Source organism: Pituophis catenifer, unplaced genomic scaffold (genome assembly GCF_029215685.1).
Source record: "Pituophis catenifer annectens isolate HBS135680 unplaced genomic scaffold, rPitCat1.0.hap2 SCAF_10, whole genome shotgun sequence".
Classification (NCBI taxonomy): domain Eukaryota; kingdom Metazoa; phylum Chordata; class Lepidosauria; order Squamata; family Colubridae; genus Pituophis; species Pituophis catenifer.
This window is the reverse complement of record NW_027256890.1, coordinates 27,586,667-27,607,826: the sequence shown is the minus strand read 5'-3', so window position 1 is coordinate 27,607,826 and position 21,160 is coordinate 27,586,667. Positions and strand designations below refer to the sequence as shown.

The 21,160-nt window shown below is 45.2% G+C and overlaps 1 protein-coding gene across 1 annotated transcript in view; it reads left to right on the top strand.

The window, feature by feature from the left end:
* Positions 1 to 7,443: 7,443 nt before the first annotated feature.
* The window catches only part of NAALADL1 (N-acetylated alpha-linked acidic dipeptidase like 1), a 39,027-nt gene continuing 25,310 nt past the window's right edge, over positions 7,444 to 21,160 (top strand). Inside the window, exons 1-4 of the mRNA XM_070951514.1 lie at positions 7,444 to 7,634; positions 12,318 to 12,490; positions 14,509 to 14,627; positions 17,336 to 17,458. Of these exons, the coding sequence (XP_070807615.1) occupies positions 7,444 to 7,634; positions 12,318 to 12,490; positions 14,509 to 14,627; positions 17,336 to 17,458 (606 nt within the window). The remainder of the gene's footprint in view (positions 7,635 to 12,317; positions 12,491 to 14,508; positions 14,628 to 17,335; positions 17,459 to 21,160) is intronic.

Below are 21,160 nucleotides of genomic sequence, written 5' to 3'. Positions count from 1 at the left end.
CTCCCTGGCCCCTTCGCTCCAGGCTGTGAAGTTTCCAAAAGATGCCCTAATTAATTCATGAGCCATGAGCCGAACTTCAAAAGAAATACAGTCATTTATTAGGAGCACCATTTCGGCAATATTCGGATGCACTTAGAACTAATCCCACGTAGATTTACGTTCCCCCATTACCCTGTCTCTCCCCTCCTCCCTGGCCACATCATAAATCACATTCTCCAATTAAGCACTTTGGCTGGCTGTGAAATCCAACACCCTCCTTCTGATTGCGGTCAGGAAGAATGTATGGAATGCACTTCAGTTAGGGAAATCAATCAGCTCTATCAGTTCTCCCTCCCTCCTGCTCATGGCAACTTGAAAGCTTTGCAAGTTGACAGTCAGCCCTGAAGCAGTGAGAAGAAAAAACCTCCCTAAAGGTAAAGGTGAAGGTTCCCCTCGCACATGTGTGCTAGTCGTTCCCGACTCTAGGGGGCGCTGCTCATCTCTGTTTCAAAGCCAAAGAGCCAGCGCTGTCCGAAGACGTCTCCGTGGTCCTGTGGCCGGCATGGCTCAACTCCAAAGGCGCAGGGAATGCTGTTCCCTTCCCACCAAAGGTAGTCCCTGTTTTTCCACTTGCATTTTTTACCTGCTTTCAAACTGCTAGGTTGGCAGAAGCTGGGACAAGTCACGGGAGCTCACTCCATTACGCGGCGCTAGGGATTCGAACCGCTGAACTGCCGACCTTCCCACCAAAGGTGGTCCCTATTTTTCTACTTGCATTTTTTTTTTTACGTGCTTTCGAACGGCTAGGTTGGCAGAAGCTGGGACAAGTCACGGGAGCTCACCCGTTACGCAGCAACACTAGGGATTCGAACCGCCGAACTGCTGACCTTTCGATCGACAAGCTCAGTGTCTTAAGCCGCTGAGCCACCGCGTCCCCTAGAAACTTCCCTAGAGAACTACAGAAAGGAAAATGGCCGCAGTTTGGCCAACTTCAGGGATGACAATCGGTTGTGTTGCAATGACAAAATTGTGATGGGGTGGAATTTAGTGCAGAGTGGCAGGAGGAGGGGTGTGTGTGTGTGGGTTTGTCTTTCCTAAAGAGGAAAGAGATGACGCCGCTTGGAATGTCTGGTAGGGAGAAAGAGGGCGAGGTGGACCCTCCTGTTGTGGCTCCATTGCCTGAGCCTGGGCTATTGACAGATGCAGACTCTGAGAGTGAGGCATTCCTCTCTGGCAATGCCTCCGGAGGACACCGAAGGCCAAAAGACAGGCTCAGAGCCAAGCACGTCCCCGCAGCCACAGGTGGACAGTGACGAAGAAGATAAGTGCTGGCTGGACCCTCGACAGAGGCGCAGGGAGAAGCGTGCGCAGCAGAGGGGAAGGCATGCCAGAGATTAGCTGAGTCACTGGGCCACACCCCACAGGGTATAAGTGGGGGTGTGGTGGCCGGTTCAGTTTGTGATGAGCAAAAACTGGAAATAATCCATGATCTCTGCGTTACTGGACTTTGCCTGCTTTATCGGACTGCATTTGGATTAATCCTTGTATTGTTGACACTCTGCCTGTTTTATCGGAATGCTGGCAGTCTAATCTTTGTTTTGTGTGAGTAAAGTCTGAATTGGCAGCTAGCCACTGGGTTGCTGCCAGCTTTATCTTCAAAGAGTTTTGTCGTGTGGCTTATTAAGTCCGGGACATCCGTGGGGGAGCGTGTGTGGTACAGGGACAGAACACCTCCCTAGCAGTTCACAGGGTGTATCTATAGTTACGCAGATAAGTACTTTAGTCCGGCACGGTTGCAGTCTGTAGGTGAGCAACAATAAAGAAATTACTCTGAACGAGCGCTGGTGTCGTTTTTGGTTCCCTGGGTGTGAGGTGCACATTGCACTGTCCCAAGGGAGGGTGTCCCTTGATTATTAAGGTAAAGGTAAAGTCTACCGAGCAGTAGTGCTAACTACCCTGTTGTATGCCAGTGAGACGTGGACTGTATACAGGAGGCATGCTAGGCAATTGATCCACTTCCACACGACCTGCCTCTCTAGAATTCTGAGGAACTGGTGGTAGGACAAGGTGCCAGACACAGAAGTCCTCTCCAGAGCAGGCCAGCATCAGTTCATACACTGCTGATAAAAGCCCAGAACCTACCTTCCCTTCCTTCCTTCCTTCCTTCCTTCCTTCCTTCCTTCCTTCCTTCCTTCCTTCCTTCCTTCCTTCTTCCTTCCTTCTTCCTTCCTTCTTTCCTGCTTCCTTCCTTCTTTCCTGCCTCCTTCCTTCCTTCCCTATTTCTCCCTTTGCTTCCATTCTTCCTTCCTTCCATCCCTCCTTCTATGACATCCATACTCCTTCCTTCCTTCTTTCCTGCCTCCTTCCTTCCTTTCCTGCCTCCTTCCTTCCTTCCCTATTTCTTCCTTTGCTTCCATTCTCCCTTCCTTCCGTCCCTGTTGTGGCTCCGTTACCTGAGCCTGTGTCATCGGCAGGAGAGAACTCCGAGAGTGAAGGAGAGGAGTTGGCAAGGCCTCCCTCTCCAGGACCCTCCTCTCTGGCAATGCCTTCGGTGTCCGCCGAAGGTCAAGAGATCGGCCCGGGGCCAAGCACGTCCACCCAGCCACAGGTGGACAGTAATGAGGGAGATGAGTCTTGGCTGGATCCTCGGCAGCGTCGCAGAGATAAGTGCGCGCAACAGAAGAAGAGGCGTGCCAGAGATTAAGCTGAGTCACTGGACCACACCCCACAGGGTATAAAAGGGGGTGAGGTGGCCATTCAGACTCTGTGACGGACAAAACTAACTACTATCGAGTCACATTGCATCTTTGGAAACAACATTATCTGCCTTGGATTTAATTACAGACTGGAATGGACAATTCTTGAACTGTGTGTACCTTGTTGATGAGTAAAGTTCTTGGCAAGCAGCTACTGGGTTGCTGCCAATCCTCTTATCGGAAGAATTTGTTGTCTGCCAGTTTATTTAACCCCCGGCTGTCTGTTTGTGTGCGTGTGTGAGACGGGGACAGAACAATCCCTCCTTCTATGACATCCATACCTCTTCCTTCCTTCCTTCCTTCCTTCCTTCCTTCCTTCGTTCCTTCCTTCCTTCGTTCCTTCCTTCCTTCCTTCCTTCCTTCCTTCCTTCCTTCCTTCCTTCCTTCCTTCCTTCCTTCCTTCCTGCCTCCTTCCTTCCTTCCCTATTTCTCCCTTTGCTTCCATTCTTCCTTCCTTCCGTCACTCCGTAGGGAAAACCTGGCTAGAAGAAAAACACACATAAACCCTACGAAGAAGTAAGAAAATTGATACTGTACCTTTACAGGGAGGATACATAAGATATGGGTGTGGCCTACTGATGAAAGCAAACGAGCTAGAAATGGATCTATTTAGGTCTCCCACCTAGCAGTTAGAGCTTGCTAGCTGTTAGAAAAGAAAAAAGCCCAGAACTGAGTAGATGTGATTCTACTGAGCTGGAGCTACAAAAAACCTTGGTTACGTAGGGAAAACCTGGCTAGAAGAAAAACACACACACACACACACACACACACACACATATATATATAATATAAAGATATATATATATATATGTATGTATGTATGTATGTATATATATATATATAGGGAAGCAGTATGCTCCCTCCCATATTGGGGTAAACCAGGTGCTTCGACGGAAAAACACTTAACCTCTTCCCTGGCTGAAGCTGATAAAGGGAGGAGAACTTGTGGCTCAGAGGTTAATACAGCTGCCTAATATGCAGGCAGCCCAAGTTTGAATCCGAGTAAGGGTATGGCTAGCTGATGAGAGCTAAATAGCTTGAAATAGATCTATACTAGTCTCCCTTTATTTCTTTATCAGCAAAATATCAATTTGGTATATACACTGCTCAAAAAACTAAAGGGAAGACAAGCAGAAGACATCCAAGATCTGAATGAATGAAACAGCCTTATTAAATACTTTGTTCGTTACATACAGTAGTTTTGTGTTCCCTTTAGTTGTTTGAGCAGTGTATAAACTACTGTATGTAAAGAACAAAGTATTTAATCAGGCTATTTCATTCATTCAGATCTCGGATGTCTTCTGCTTGTCTTCCCTTTATTTTTCTGAGCAGTATATATATATATATTAAGAATTGTCCTAAAAATGCGAGTTCCAGGTATAGTTATAGAAGAGGCGATAGACATCACGATCTCCGGAACGTTTAAAAGTTTAAAGTTTTTTATTTTAAAACTTGTGCTAAGCTTTATACTCTGATGAAGTCGGTAGGGGCCGACGAAAGCTTAGCACAAGTTTTAAAATAAAAAATTTTAAACTTTTAAACGTTCCGGAGATCGTGATGTCTATCGCCTCTTATCTCTCTCTCTCTCTCTCTCTCTCTCTCTCTCTCTCTCTCTCTATCTATCTATCTATCTATATACACACACATACATACCAGGGATGGGTTCTACTTACATTTACTACTGGTTCGTAGGGAGCGTGCGCACATGCAACGAGAAGCTTCTGCGCATGCGCAGATCACCCATGATGACGTCGTGCCGGGTGGCTGGAGCCTCCCACCAGTTTTACTACTGGTTCTATAGAACCAGACCGAACCGGGAGCAACCCACCACTGATACATACATACATGCATACATGCATACATACATACATACATACATACATACATACGTGGTATTCAGCCGGTTTGCACTGGTTCGCGCGAACCGTTGGCAGATATTTGGCCAAGGTTGCTGAACCGGTAGCGATGGCCGGCTGGCCACGCCCCCAAACCGGTTCCCCGGGTGCTGCTCGCTTGCCCTGCCCGCCATGTTCGTCGGCGCCATGTTCTTCACGCACGTGCATCCCATTGCCTTGCAAGTCCAATGCGCGAAGAACATGGTGGCGATGGCACGGCAGCAGCTTTTTCCGCGACCTCCGGTACTTTTCAGCGGCCTGCGGCCAGCCGCCACAGCTCCAAAGCAGCTGTCAAAGAGGCAGGCTTCTTTGCCAGTCGCTCGAACTCAGCTCTCCCTCGTCCCAGTCCAACACCATAACTTCAGTACTGTTAGTCCTGTGTAGTTCAGTACTTACAGCAGCTCATTTAGTGACTGTTCGGCGTTACCAAGGCGCCGAAAAAAGTGACTTACGACCATTTTTCACACCGTTGTAGCATCCCCAGGGTCACGTGATCAAAATTCGGAGGCTTGGCAACCGACTCATCATTTATGATGGTTGAGGTCACGTGATCCCCTTTTTGTGACCTTTTCACAAGCAAAGTCGATAGGGAAATCAGATTCACTTAACAACCGTGGGACTAACCTCACAACTGCAGTAATTCGCTTCACGACGGTGGCAAGCAAGGTCGTAAAATGGGGGCAACCTCACTTAGCAACTGTCTTGCTTAGCAATAGTAATGTTGGGCTTGGTTGTGGTCGTAAGTCGAGGACTATTGATTGAGAGCTATCAACCCACGGAACAGAAGTTGCCTTTGGAAGTTGTGGGAGCTTCATCCGTGGAGGCTTTCAAGAAGAGACTGTCAGAAATGGTATGTAGGGTCTCCTGCTTGGGCTGGGGGTTGGACTAGATGACCTACAAGGTCCCTTCCAACTCTGTTAATCTGTAAAGAACAGAAGTTGCCTCAGAAGTTGTGGGAGCTTCATCCCTGGAGGCTTTCAAGAAGAGACTGTCAGAAATGGTGTGTAGGGTCTCCTGCTTGGGCTGGGGGTTGGACTAGATGACCTACAAGGTCCCTTCCAACTCTGTTAATCTGTAAAGAACAGAAGTTGCCTCAGAAGTTGTGGGAGCTTCATCACTGGAAGCTTTCAAGAAGAGACTGGGCTGCCTTCTGTCAGGAATGGTGTAGGGTCTCCTGTTTGGGAAGGGGGTTGGACTAGATGACCTACAAGGTCCCTTCCAACTCTGTTAATCTGTAAAGAACAGAAGTTGCCTCAGAAGTTGTGGGAGCTTCATCCCTGGAGGCTTTCAAGAAGAGACTGTCAGAAATGGTGTGTAGGGTCTCCTGCTTGGGCTGGGGGTTGGACTAGATGACCTACAAGGTCCCTTCCAACTCTGTTAATCTGTAAAGAACAGAAGTTGCCTCAGAAGTTGTGGGAGCTTCATCACTGGAAGCTTTCAAGAAGAGACTGGGCTGCCACCTGTCAGAAATGGTGTAGGGGCTGGGATGGCGAACCTATGGCACGCGTGCCACAGGTGGCATGTGGAACCATATCGGTGGGCACGCGAGCTCAGCTCCATTTTCGGGCCTTCTGGGCCCACCAGAAGTAGGGAAACAAGGTCTTTCCAGCCTCCAGAGGGCCTTGGGGGGAGGGGAAGGCCCTTTTCGCCCTCCCTAGGCTCCTAGAAAGGCTCTGGAACCTGGGGAGGGTGAAAAACGGGCCCACCGTGCCATCCCATGCTGGGAGTGGGGTGTGTGTGTGTTGTGCCCACATTTGCTCTCTGGGGAGAGCAAAAAACAGGCCTTCCAGTTCCACCAGAAGTCGGCAAATGGGCCATTTCCGGCCTCCGGAGGGCCTCCCGGGGGGTAGGGAATGCCATTTTCACCCTCCCCAGGCTCCTAGAAAGACTCTGGAACCTGGGGAGGGTGAAAAATGGCCCCTCTGTGCCATCGCATGCCGGGAGCGGGGATGGGTGGGTCGTGCCCACATGTGTGGGAGGGCGGGGCACATAGAATTATGGGTGTGGGCATGTGACCGTGCGACCCCCCCCCTGCACTCCCCCCGCTTTCGGCACATGATGGCAAAAAGGTTAGCCATCATTGGTGTAGGGTCTCCTGCTTGGGAAGGGGGTTGGACTAGATGACCTACAAGGTCCCTTCCAGCTCTGTTAATCTGTAAAGAACAGAAGTTACCTCAGAAGTTGTGGGAGCTTCATCCCTGGAAGCTTTCAAGAAGAGACTGGACTGCCCTCTGTCAGAAATGGTGTAGGAGCTCCTGCTTGAGAAGGGGGTTGGACTAGATGACCTACAAAGTCCCTTCCAACTCTGTTAATCTGTAAAGAACAGAAGTTACCTCAGAAGTTGTGGGAGCTTCATCCCTGGAAGCTTTCAAGAAGAGACTGGACTGCCATCTGTCAGAAATGATGTGGGGGGGGGGTCTCTTGCTTGGGCGGGGGGTTGGACTAGATGACCTCCGAGGTCCCTTCCAACCCTGTTAATCTGACTACCTGTAGCACCCTCAGCCGCTAGGCGACCAATTCGACGTGGCTTTGGAGCACCAGAATGCCCCTGAGAAAACTCGCCTCTTTCCGCCCGATTGGGCCAAGAACCCCCCACCACACACACACCTCCTCCTGCCCCTTTGGCAGAAACCACGTAGGCCATTTCCTTGATCAGCCCATCCCGGACGACCAAAGGGCATGTCATCGTTGCAACACGCCTGTCTTTTCACGCCCCGGGACCGAGCAAGACCTGCCTGGAGCCAGGAGCTAAGAAAGAGGCTGCCAGGGTCTCTTCCACAACCAGAAGCCCCTCTTCCTGGGCACCGGTAACCATGGCAAGCTGGAAGTACATCCTGTGCTCCGTCTTTGGTGGGGCGGTGCTGCTGACCGCGGGGATCCTGCTGGGGCACTTCGCCATCCCCAAAGTGGCGCCTTCCCCCGACTGGCTCCAGGATCTGGATCGGGTAATCCTAGAGGACTTCATGAACCAGGTGGAAGCTGCCAACATCCGAGAGAACCTCAAGTAAGCATTTGAGGGGTGGGCAGGGGGCCCCTGTGGCCCGTGAGACCCTCGTGTTTGTCTTTGAAAGTATTGGGTTAGGAACCAGGGGACGGCGAGTTCGAGTCCCGCCTTAGGTACGAAAGGCCGCTGGGTGACTTTGGGCCAGTCCTTCTCTCTCAGTCCAATTCGACCTCGCAGGGGTGTTGTGGGGGAAATATAGGAGAAGGAAGGAGGAATGGTCACCTTGAGGATGAAGGCAAAAGGATGAAGGCTATTGCTGAGCACATTGTAAGCCGCCCTGAGTCTCCGGAGAAGGGCGGCATATAAATCAAATTTAAAAAAAAAAAAAGAAAGAAAGAAAGAAAGAAAGAAAGAAAGAAAGAAAGAAAGAAAGAAAGAAAGAAAGAAAGAAAGAAAGAAAAGAAAGAGAAAAAGAGAATGAGAGGGAGGGAGGAAGATAGAGGAAGGAAGGTAGAAAGGAAGGAAGGAAGGGGGAGAGAGGGAGGAAGAAAGAAATAAAGAGAGGGAAGGAGGAAAAGAAAGGAGAGGAGAGGAAAGAAAGAAAGAAAGAAAAAGAGAAAGGGAGAGGGAGGGAGGAAGAGAGAGGAAGGAAGGTAGAAAGGAAGGAAGGAAGGGGGAGAGAGGGAGGGAGAAAGAAAGAGTGGGAAGGAGGAAAAGAAAGGAGAGGAGAGGAGAGGAAAGAAAGAAAGAAAGAAAGAAAGAAAGAAAGAAAAAGGAGGGCATGGAGGGAGGGAGGGAAGGAGGGAAAGAAAGAAGGAAGGAAGGAGGAAGGAAGGAAGGGGGAGGGAGGGAGAAAGAAAGAAAAGAGGAAGGAGGAACAAAGAAAGGAGCAGAAGGAAAGATAGAAAAAAAGAAAGAAAAATGGAAAGAAAGAAAGAAAGAAAGAAAGAAAGAAAGAAAGAAAGAAAGAAAGACGGGCATGGAGGAAGGGAGGGAGGGGAAAGAAAGAAAGAAAGAAAAGGAAGGAAGGGCATGGAGGGAGGGAAGGAGGGAAAGAAAGAAAGAAAGGAAAGAAAGAAAGAAAGAAAGAGGCAGCATGGAGGAAGGGAGGAAGGGAGAGAGGGCGGGAGGGAGGAAGAGAGGAAGGAAAGGAAAAAGAAAGGAAAAAGGAAGGAAGGGGGAGAGAGAGAGGGAGAAAGAAAAAGAGGGAAGGGGGAATGAGAAAAGGAAGAAAGGAAAGGAAAGAAAAAAAAAGGAAAAGGAAAAGGAAGGAAACTTTCTTTCATATTCCCAGAAATACCAGGGCTGGGGTTACATATTTTATGTCTTCTAGTCACTTGGATTCAGGATTAACCCAAGCTTGAAATCTGGCCTGCCTGCCTGCCTGAATCCAAAGTTTGAATGCTTTTTGCCTGCAGATCTTCAATCTCAGCGGCTTCAAAAATCAGTTTTGCTCAGAGAAGATCGTGGACTAAGTCAGTTGCCTCCTTAAAATATCCCAAATGTGATTCATCTGAAGTTCAGCTAGACTCCCCTTTATTATTATTATTATTATTATTATTATTATTATTATTATTATTATTATTATTATTATTATTATTATTATTATTATTAAAATTTCTATACCTCCCTTCTCCTTTCGGACTCAGGGCGGTGAACAGCTACAAATAAAACATTTGTACACAAAAGTTAAAAATAGGTTTAAAATAATTAAATAAGGTTTGGCCCATAATTTAAAACATTTCAATTAAAATCAATCAAAATTTTAAAAACCAACCATAAAATCAGGACAGCCCGATTTGCTGGCAAAGCATGTTAAATGTACCTACCTGGTATGTGATGGATGTAGCGTAGGACCCGAAATGAGAAAAAGTGGTTTAATTTTTAACCAGGTTGCACATATTATAAAAAAAACCCCAGCCTCTTTGATAAATGTACCACTCAAAGCATCATGCAAACTCTGAAATAGCCTCCTTCGGATCCCGGATTGTATGAATTGTGTTACCGTGTTGGCAGTGCTGGGAACAGACATAAAACGCCCCAATTTTTGTTGTGTGGGGCTCTTGTAAATTCCTTGGTCTAAAATGATTTAGCTGAATTATACGGTAGTCCTTGGCTTACAACCATTCATTTAGCAACAATTCGAAGTTACAATCGCAATGGCATGGCTGGCTGGGGAATTCTGGGAATTGAAATCCCTACAACTTCAAGCTCCCTAATTGGAGAAGCACTAATTTATACTATTTATTTTAATTTTTATTTCATTTTATTAAATTTATATACCGCCCTACTCCCGAAGTACTCAGGGCGGTGAACAGCCAAAAAATAAAACACATAGATTACAAAATTTAAAAGAACAATATAAAACCACATTAAATAAATTTAGCCTGGAACAAATTAAAACACTCCCAATACTTAAGACAGATTTAAAATTTACAATTTAAAAAGTTAAAAGGGAGAAGTTAGGCCAGGCCGGCCTGTTGAAATAAGAAAGTCTTGAGGGCGCGGCGGAAGATGCGTAGATCCGGGATCCTCCGTATCTCCTGGGGGAGCTCATTCCAAATAGTAGGTGCCCCCACAGAGAAGGCTCTCCCCCTGGGGGCTGCCAGTCGACACTGTTTGGCCGACGGCACCAGGAGGAGCCCCTCTCTATGAGAGCATACTGGCCAGTGAGAGGCTACTGGTGGCAGCAGGCAGTAAGTACCCCCGGTCCTAAGCCATGGAGCGCTTTAAAGGTGGTAACCAAAACCTTGAAGCGCACCCGGAAGACCACCGGGAGCCAGTGCAGCTCGCGTAGGAGAGGTGTTACATGGGAGCGCCACGTCGCTCCCATAACCACCCGCGCGGCTGCATTCTGGACCAGTTGGAGCCTCCGGGTGCTCCTCAAGGGGAGCCCCATGTAGAGAGCATTACAGTAGTCCAGGCGGGAAGTGACGAGGGCATGAGTGACCGTGCGTAAGGAGTCACGATCAAGAAAGGGACGCAATTGGCGGATCAGGCAAACCTGATGAAAAACCCTCCTGGTTACAGCCATCAAGTGCTCTTCTAAAGACAGCCGTGAATCCAGGAGGACACCCAAGTTGCGAGCCCTCTCCATGGGGGCCAGCGATTTGCCCCCAATAGTCAGCGATGGCACCAACTGACTATATCTGGATGCCGGAAACCACAGCCACTCGGTCTTGGATGGGTTGAGCCTGAGCACTATGCGGTAGATATTGTGATAAATGCAACATGGCAAACTTCTGGACAACTCCAGATATTTTGGACTAACAATCCCACCATCCCCTGCCACTGGTTATACTCTAAGCCTGATGGGAGTAGTAGTCCAAAATATGTGGAGATTACCAATCTGGTCAGCCTCAATTTAATAACAGAATAACTGAATAATAGAATAACAGAATAACTAACAGAATAACAGAATAAAAAGTATAACAGAATACAAAATAACAGAATAAAAAGAATAACAGAATAATAGAATAAAAAGAATAACAGAATAAAGAGAATAACAGAATAAAGAAAATAACAGAATACAAAATAACAGAATAAAGAGAATAACAGAATACAAAATAACAGAATAAACAAAATAACAGAATAACAGAATAAAGAGAATAACAGAATAAAAAGAATAACAGAATAAAGAGAATAACAAATAACAGAATAAAGAGAATAACAGAATAAAGGGAATAACGGAATACAAAATAACAGAATAAACAAAATAACAGAATAAAAATATAACAGAATAACAGAATAAACAGAATAACAAAATAACAGAATAAAGAGAATAACAGAATAAAGAGAATAACAGAATAAAGAAAATAACAGAATACAAAATAACAGAATAAAGAAAATAACAGAATAAAAAGAATAACAGAATAACAGAATAAACAGAATAACAAAATAACAGAATAAACAAAATAACAGAATAAAGGAAATAACAGAATACAAAATAACAGAATAAACAAAATAACAGGCTAAACAGAATAACAGAATGAACAGAATAACAGAATTAACAGATTAACAAGAATAAGGAGAATAACAGAATACAAAATAACAGAATAAAGAGAATAAAAAACAGAATGAACATAATTTTTTTTAATTTTTATTTTATTTCGAATTTATATACCACACCTTCTCCCGAGGGACTCTGGGCGGTGTACAGCCAGATAAAAACATACAATAGAAACATTAAAATACAATTAAAAAGATATATATAAATTTGGCCCCATGATTAAAAACAATAACAATTAAAAACATTTTTAAAAGTGTTAGGCCAGCCCGGCTTGCTGGAAAAAGAAGGTTTTAAGGGCACGGCGGAAGGCACCGAGGTCTTGGATTCTCCTTATCTCTGGGGGCAGCTGATTCCAGAGGGTGGGTGCCCCCACAGAGAAGGCCCTCCCCCTGGGGGTCACCAGCCTACATTGTTTGGCTGATGGCACCCCGAGGAGGCCCTCTCTATAATAATAGAATAAAGAGAATAACAGAATTAGAAGGGACCTTGGAGGTCTTCTAGTCCAACCCCCTGCTTGAGCAGGAGATCCTATATCATTGCAGACAAATGGCTGTCCAATCTCTTCTTAAAAACTTCCAGTGATGGAGGTTTCCCAAAACTTCTGGAGGGAAGCCGCTTTTCCTGCTTTTTCAATTCTCTGTTGAAAGAAGCAATCGTGCAAAAAAAAAAAAAAAAGTGACATTGGTCTCTGAAACCTAAAATGTGCAACCAACATTCTGTCCTTCACATGTTAGGAAGCTGTCAGCCAAGCCGCACATGGCAACCACTAAGGGGGACCAAGATCTAGTCAAACTCCTCCTCGAACGCTGGAGCGACCCGAAATCTGGTCTTGACAAGGTCACGGAGATGCAGTACGACGTCTTTCTGTCCTTCCCAGATCCAGAGAAACCCAACAAGGTGGCCGTGGGTGAGTATGGGGGGAAAGGAAAGGGCGGTGTTGGGTAGACAGTTTTGGGGATATCTCCCCCCTTGCAGCTTTTCCCCTTCCCATTAGGGAGGACTGCCTAAATTCCCCATTTGTGGGGTGTCTCCATCAGAGGTGGTATTCAGCCAGTGTTGTGGTCCGCCGGCAGCCTGTGGAGCTGGCAGCAGAGTCAGACAGTGAGGAGGCTGGGGAGGGACATGGGCCAGTCCTGGAGTCTGGGGAAGGATCAGACAAGGACTCTGCGTCAGAGGCAGAGTTGGGGCCAGGGCCATCTGGGAGTTTTGTGCTGACTCTGGAGCCTCCAGTGTCTGATGTCAGCAAGGCAGAGGAATAGAGGGAGCCTGTTCCCAGTGTGCATATGCACAGAGCTTCCAGAAGGCAAGAACAGTTAAGACAAAAGGGGCCACTCAGGAGTAAGGCTTGGCGATGATTGGCCCATCCCATAAGACATACAGGAGGAGCAAAGGCACGTGAGCCTTTGCAGGAAGCAACTTTGTTCGTGCTGGTCGGTTTAAATTCTGAAGCTCCGTTTTGACTCTGTTCCGTGTGGCCTTGCAAAGCTCATTGGCAATTAGGTCTTTGGCAGTGTGTCAAGGGAGATAAAGGTGAGTGTTTATCAACTTTATCCCAAAGGACTGTGGCAGACTAATTGTGTCCTGCAATAACTAAATGAGCCTAGATGACAACACTCCTGGCTTGAATGGGTTTCTACCTGCAGGATTTGCTTTGCTTATGAATGGAGCCATCTAGATAATTGGCTTCCTCTTTCAATAAACTTTGTTTCCTTAAGTGCTGGCATCTGCTGTGGGCTATTAAGAAAGACTTGGGGCCTGCTTTCTGCCTCTAAAAACATGTTTCTCCATTTCTTCGTTATAGGAAAATATAATATTATGTCTTTCTTAAATATTTTCCAAAATATTTCATTCTGTGGGGGGGAGGGCGGGCTTCCCACAGCTGGATTGGAAAATGCTAAGCCAGGTTTGGATCATGCAGGATCAAGCTGTGGTCTATTTAACTGGCCTCACCCTCCCATGGTGGACTACCCTAACCCTAATCCTCGGCCTGATTTCAAAAGACAACAGGTTGCCATCCATGCAGGCAGCCTTTGATTTATAGTCATTTGTTTAGTGACTGCTCAAAGCCACAATGGCACTGGAAAAAAAGAAGTGAAATACAGAATAACACAGTTGGAAGGGATCTTGGAGATCTTCTAGTCCAACCCCTTGCTCAAGCAGGAGACTTAAGCAATGGTAATGTCAGGTTTCAGTGTCATCTCAAAATAAATTGCATTTCCAAACAAATAGTCTTTGATGAAATCTTTCATTTATTAAGCACGACAATCTGTCCCCGATTATATCGTAGCCAACACTGACTTCCTGACCCCAAACCTTCCCTTTCCGTTCCCCAATTCTCTGCGTCTCATTGGCCACCTTCCAAATCACTCTCCCCATATCTACTACTTCAGCTCCCAGGAATGTCCCCCCTCCCATCCCATCTCCTAGGGGACATTATCTTCAGGGAAAATAAGTAGGTGAAAAGTCAAGCGTCCTCTTGCCAGCTGCCCCCTCTTCTCCTCCTTATGTCAGCACTGGAACGAATGTAGTTTGGAGTGCTGACAGGTAATATTAATCGTCATGCTCAAACAGTGGTAATAACAACAACAACAAATAACAGTGGTTCGGAGTTACAAGTTTGATCCCAGGACCGTGGGGACATTGCAACGGTCGTAAATGCGAAGACTGATTGTAAGTCATTTTTTTCCCCAGCACCATTGCAACTCCGAAGGGTCTTTAGAGCAGGGGCCTCCAACCTTGGCAACTTTAAGACTTGTGGACTTCAACTCCCAGAATTCTGGGAGTTGAAGTCCACAAGTCTTAAGGTTGCCAAGGTTGGAGACCCCTGCTTTAGAGCATGCTGGCTGGGGAATTCTGGGAGATGAAGTCTACAGATGTTAAAATTTCGAAGGGAGGAACTTTAACCAAAATTTCTTTCCTTTCCAGTGGAAAACAACACTGAGCTGTTTGTGTCCAGAAAAACTGAGGAAGAACTCACACCAGATCAAAAAGATCCAAATATAGTAAAGCCGTATGCAGCTTTCGGACCCCCAGGGACCGCCGAGGTATAAATCCTAAAAGGGTAACTCTACTCTTGCCTTTTTTTATTCTTCTATCTCAGTGTCGCAACCTCGGCCACCTGAAGATGGGTGGACTTCGACTCCCAGAATTCCTCACGCTTCCAACGTTCTCCATGCTGCTTGGAGGATTCTGGGAATTTAATAGATGAACAGGGTTGGAAGGGACCTTGTGGGTCATCTAGTCCAACCCCCCACCCAAGCAGGAGACCCTACACCATTTTCTGACAGAAGGCAGGCCAGTCTCTTCTTGAAAGCCTCCAGTAATGAAGCTCCCACAACTTCTGAAGGCAACTTCTGTTCCATGGGTTGATTGTTCTCACTGTCAGAAAATTCCTCCTTATTTCCAGGTTGAATCTCTCCTTGGTCAGTTTCCATCCATTGTTCCTTGTCTGGCCTTCAAAGGTGCTTTGGAAAATAGCTTGACCCACTTCCTCCTCTCTGTGGCAGCCCCTCAAATACTGAAAGATGCTCTCCTGTCTCCTCTGGTCCTTTTCTTCACTAGACCAGCCAGGCCCAGTTCCTGCAACCGTTCATTATTATGTTTTAGCCTCCAGTTCCCTAATCATCCTGGTTGCTCTTCTCTGCACTCTTTCTAGTCTCAACATCTTTCTTTCTTTCTCTTTCTTTCTTTCTTTCTTTCTTTCTTTCTTTCTTTCTTTCTTTCTTTCTTTCTTTCTTTCTTTCTTTCTTTCTTTCTTTCTTTCTTTCTTTCTTTCTTCTCCTTTCTCTTTTTCTCCTCCACTCTAACCTTTACCTATCTCTCCTCCCTCCCTCCCTCCCTCCCTCCCTCCCTCTTTGATTTGCTAGCCAGCAACTTCTGTTCCATGGGTTGATTGTTCTCACTATCAGGAAATTTCTCCTTATTTCCAGGTTGAATCTCTCCTTGTTCAGTTTCCATCCATTCTTCCTTGTCTGGCCTTCAGAGGCTTTGGAGAATAGCTGGACCCCCTTCCTCCTCTCTGGGGCAGCCCCTCAAATATTGGAAGATGCTCTCCTGTCTCCTCTGGTCCTTCTCTTCACTAGACTAGCCAGGCCCAGTTCCTGCAACCGTTCATCGTATGTTTTAGCCTCCAGTCCCTTCATCATCCTGGTTGCTCTTCTCTGCACTCTTTCTAGAGCAGTGATGGCTAACCTTTTCTGGACCGAGTGGCCAAAGTGTGCACGCACCCGAACCCCCAAAATGCAATGCGTGCCCAGCCCCCACGCATGTGCCCCACTCTCCCATGTATGCACACACAGCCCCCACACATGCATGGCAGAGACCCGAAAACCCGCCGGCTGGTGGGAGGGGTACACGCATGCGCAGTGGAGCTGAACTGGGGCGACAGCTCGTGTGCCGTCAGAGCTGGCGCTGCGTGCTATCTCTGCCATAGGTTCGCCATCACGGTTCTTGAGTCTCAACCTCTTTTTTTATAGTGTGGTGACCAAAACTTATGAAATCCACCCGTCTTCAATGGGCTAATAGAACGGGGCAACGCCCTTCTATCTAATCTCTCATCTTCGTTATCGCATCTCGGGCTGGAATTTGCTCAGTTTTATGATCCAACCCGAGATAGCATGTTCCTCTTCTAATTGCTGTTTAAATCAATAAATCAACTTTACAGGTTGTTAAAATTATTGTTCAGCTCAGTGGGTTTTTAGCTCCGGGAAGAGAACAAAGAAGGACAAACGCATCGCACTCAATGGGTGAATTTTTTGCACCCATTCTCCAGACATCTCTAATTTTTATTTCACTGAGTGTGTCTGTTTGTTTGTTTGATCGATTCATCGCTTCCGTATTGTTTTCCCCTTTTTAACACAAAAAACTGTTTTCCTTAAATATTTCACCCCAAGCAAGGATGGGCTGCTGGGGGTTCGAGCTAAGATTCTTTTCTTTTTTAAAAAAGTTTTATTTTAGTTAAAAATAAAAAACAACATAAAAATATCATCCTTACAAACAATTATAGACAGCATCTCAATTGGTTAAAATCATTTCGTGCTTACAATTTTCCAAGTCTCACCATACAACAGTTACCTGCATTCTTTACTCGAACAGAAGATAGATATTTAAACATTTCATAATTTCATTTCATGTATACAATCTCATCTCCACACTTTATTGTCAAACCATTGGTAGAATATCTCCCAGATCAAATAATATTGTTTACCTTCCTGTTCTCTTATTTCAAATGTCAATCTACTCATTTCAGCACAGTCCAACATTTTCTTAATAATTTCTTCGTCGGTGATTATCTTCTCTCCTTTCCAATTTCTTGCAAATACAATTCTAGCCGCGGTTAAAATGTTCACAATTAAGTATTGTAGTTCTTTATTAAATGTCTCTGGTAAGATCCCTTGGGGTTCGAGCTAAGATTCTGTGCAGTTCGGAGAACCCCCAAATTCTGGCTGGCCCCAAGTGTTTCACTTAGTAACATAAATTTGGGCCCAATTGTGGTCGTAAATTGCCTGACTAGGTGGCTCGGTGGCTAAGATGCCGAGCTTGTCGATCAGAGAGGTCGGCAGTTCGGCGGTTCAAATCCCTAGTACAAGCCTCCTGCGTGAGCAGGGGGTTGGACTAGATGACCTCCAAAGTTCCTTCCAACTCTGTTACTGTTACTGACTGCCTGTATTAGTGCATTAATATCAGGATAATGTTGATATATCAATAATAACATGGCATCCTTGCCACTCTGTGGCGCTTGATTGTCTTCCAGGGGAAACTGGTCTATGCCAACCAAGGAAAAACGAGCGATTATGAATTCCTTCTTAGTCAAAATATCGAGCTCAACGGCACCATTGCCATCACTCGCTACGGTGGAGCCGGCAGAGTTGCGAAGGTAATCTTGTAACGGAGGGAAGATGTTTTCCTCCTGCCATGACAGATGTTTATAGGATGGTATAATGTCTTCAATGCACAGGACCAGAAGTTCAACAATCTAAGTTCATCCATTTAAAGGATAAATCAGTATTTCCTAACCTGGAGCCCTTTAAAGATGGGTGGACTTCAACTCCCAGAATTCCCTAGCCCGGCTAGGGAATTCTGGGAGTTGAAGTCCACCCATCTTTAAAGGGCTCCATGTTGAGAAACACCAAATTGGTTAAGCTAACTTACTGGAGAGGCTGTACAGTCCAACGATCAATAAACTAATCCACATAAGCCAGGTTTTCCCAACATATGATGGCTACAGATGCAAAAAAAAGCCCTGTGATCACGATTAACCACTTTAATTGAGCCTCACGTGACATAGGACTTGAACTGACTTTTGTGCATGTTGTGTTACCATAAGTTACATGCTCTGGTAAGTGATTTGCTGGGACCACAATGCCTCTCAAGATGCTTGCCACTGTCTGTCACTCCCAGCCTGGCTGAGAGTGATGGGAGCTGTAGTCACACACATGCCTGGAACACATTGGAGTTCAGAGGAGCTGTGTGGTTGTGTACCGCAGTATTTTGTAACACACTGTTGAAGATATCTGGCCTCTCTGAATATGTTCTGCCCATTTTTAGAATTTATATATTTAATTATATTATACATACCATGTTTCCCCAAAAATAAGACCCTGTCTTATATTTTTTTGACCCCTCAAATAAGCGTTTAGCTTTATTGCCATGCGCTCAAAAGCCTGATTGGGCTTATTATCAGGGGATGTCTTATTTTGGGGAAAACAGGGTATTTATCTATCAATATAATATATAATAATTATAATATAACAGGCAAATTCATATAATTGCAGATTAATATAATTGCAGGGATGCGGTGGCTCAGTGGCTAAGACTCTGAGCTTGTCAATCGAAAGGTCGGCAGTTCAGCGGTTCGAATCCCTAGCGCCGCATCACGGGGTGAGCTCCCGTAACTTGTCCCAACTTCTGCCAATCTAGCAGTTCGAAAGCAGGTTAAAAAATGCAAGTAGAAAAACAGGTACCACCTTTGGTGGGAAGGGAACAGGGTTCTGTGCGCCTTTGGCGTTGAGTCATCCTGGCCACGTGACCACGGAGACGTCTTTGGACAGTGCTGGCTCTTCGGCTTTGAAACGGAGATGAGCACTGCCCCCTAGAGTCGCGAATGACTAGCACATATGTGCAAGGGGAACCTTTACCTTTACCTTTAATGTAATATAATGTAATGTAATATAAATATAATATAATCAGCAGTATGTTTCCAATATTCTTACGACTGGTTTGCCACGCGGGCGCATGCTCACTCCATGCGCGCCCTCCACGCATACATTTTCCTTGCTTGCATGCCTTCTGTGCATTTGCTCGGCCTTGAAAACATGTCTAAAAAGGACATCATATAGCCAGGGCGTGTGGCCGGGCCCACCTGTGATCTTTGCTACCGGTTCACTTGAACCAGTACGAACCGGCTGAATACCACCTCTGAATAATATAATATAATATAATATAATATAATATAATATAATATAATATAATATAATATAATATAATATAATATAATATAATATAATATAATATAATATAATATAATATAATATAATATTATAATATAATAATATAATAATATAATATAATATAATATAATATAATATAATATAATATAATATAATATAATATAATATAATATAATATAATATAATATAATATAATATTTATTTATTTTATTTTATTTTATTTTATTTATTTGTTTCAATTTCTATACCGCCCTTCTCCAAATAGGACTCAGGGCAGTGAACAGCCAAAGTAAAAAACAGGACATACAAAATTTAAAAAACAGTTTAAAATAATTAGATATTTTGGCCGTAAATTAAAACAACCCAATTTAAAATCAATTTAAAATTTAACTCAAGCCAGCCCAGCTAGTTGAAATAAATAGGTTTTCAGGGCCCAACGAAAAATCCGGAGGTCTGTTATTGTACGTATCTCTGGGGGGAGGTTGTTGCAGAGGGCAGGCGCCGCCACAGAGAAGGCTCTCCCCCTGGGGGTCGCCAGCCGACATTGTCTGGCGGACGGCACCCTGAGGAGGCCCACTTTGTGCGAGCGTACTGGTCGGTGGGAGGCTATTGGTGGCAGAAGGCAGTCTCATAGGTACCCCGGCCCTAAGCCATGGAGCGCTTTAAAGGTGGTCACCAACACCTTGAAGCGCACCCGGAAGACCACCGGGAGCCAGTGCAGCTCGCGCAGGAGAGGTGTCACATGGGAGCGCCTTGTCGCCCCCATAATCCCCCGCGTGGCCGCGTTCTGGACCAGCTGGAGCCTCCGGGTGCACCCCAGGGGGAGCCCCATGTAGAGAGCGTTGCAGTAATATAATATAATATAATATATAATATAATATAATATAATATAATCCATTTATACATATTTTATTCCCTATTTTAATTTTATAGTGTATTTTCAATCTTAACTTTGATTTATCTTTTACCTCATAAGTATTAGTGGATTTATTGAAATTGCTGCAATTTTCCTTGGCTGTATTTTATACTGGGCTATCATTGAAATAAAACTGGGTGGATGGATGTTTTAGAATATTTTGGTTCTAATAAATGGTAATGATTGACCAAAATTGGCTATAGCTTTTCCTATAAGGTTAATGAATAAACAGTCAGGAAAAAAAAGCTGCCAGAGACTATTTCAAAATATGATCATAGAAACGAGATTATTGCTCTGTACTTCCCACAGAGATGGGGAGATACAGCTGGTGATGTTGACAGATTTTGCTTGGATGGATAAATTGACTTCTTCGATTGGAGAAATCAACATTTCTTGCTGAGTACAAACCTCTGATGGACTTTTTTGTGTGTGTAAAACTGAAAAAAAAAAAACCCCGAAGTTGTGATATATGGTTTTGATGATTAGATAGAATAGATTATAGAAAAAAGAGTCATAGGAAGTCCTTGTCCATTAAACCTAAAAGAAAAGTCTCTGGTTTGATTTTTATACAGGTAGTCCTCGACTTACAACAGTTCATTTAGTGACCATTTGAACTTAACAACAGCACTGCGAAAAGGGACTTGTGTGATCGTTTTTCAATACTTACAATTATGGCGGCATCCCCACAGTCACAGGATCAAAATTCAGACTCTTGGCAATTTAATTTATGACAGTTGCCATAAGGTCCTGAGGTAATTTTTGCGACCTTCTGATGAGCAAAGTCAGGGGGGAAAGCCAGATTCACTTAACAACCGTGTTACTTCCTTAACAAATGCAGTGGTTCGCTTAACAACGGTGGCAAGAAAGATTGTCAAATGGAGCAAAACTCACCTCATAACTGTCTCGCTTAAGCAATTTGGGCTAAATTATGGTTGTAAGTCAAGGATCTTACTCACGGGTGAAATCTATTTACCTTCCCTACCGGTTTGGAAGTGCGTGTGCCATCTGTCATGTCCGATTTTTGACCCTCTGTGCATGTGCAGAGGGTTAAAACCAGTAAATTACGAAGTCCGGGCGGGTAGGCGAAGCCTCGCGCTGCTGCCGCTATCTGTTCGCCGAACCACGCGCTGCTGCCGCTACCGGCTTGCGCGAGCCGGACAAAACCGGCAGGATTTTACCACTGATCTTACCCCAGTCTTCCTTTGCTTTGTCA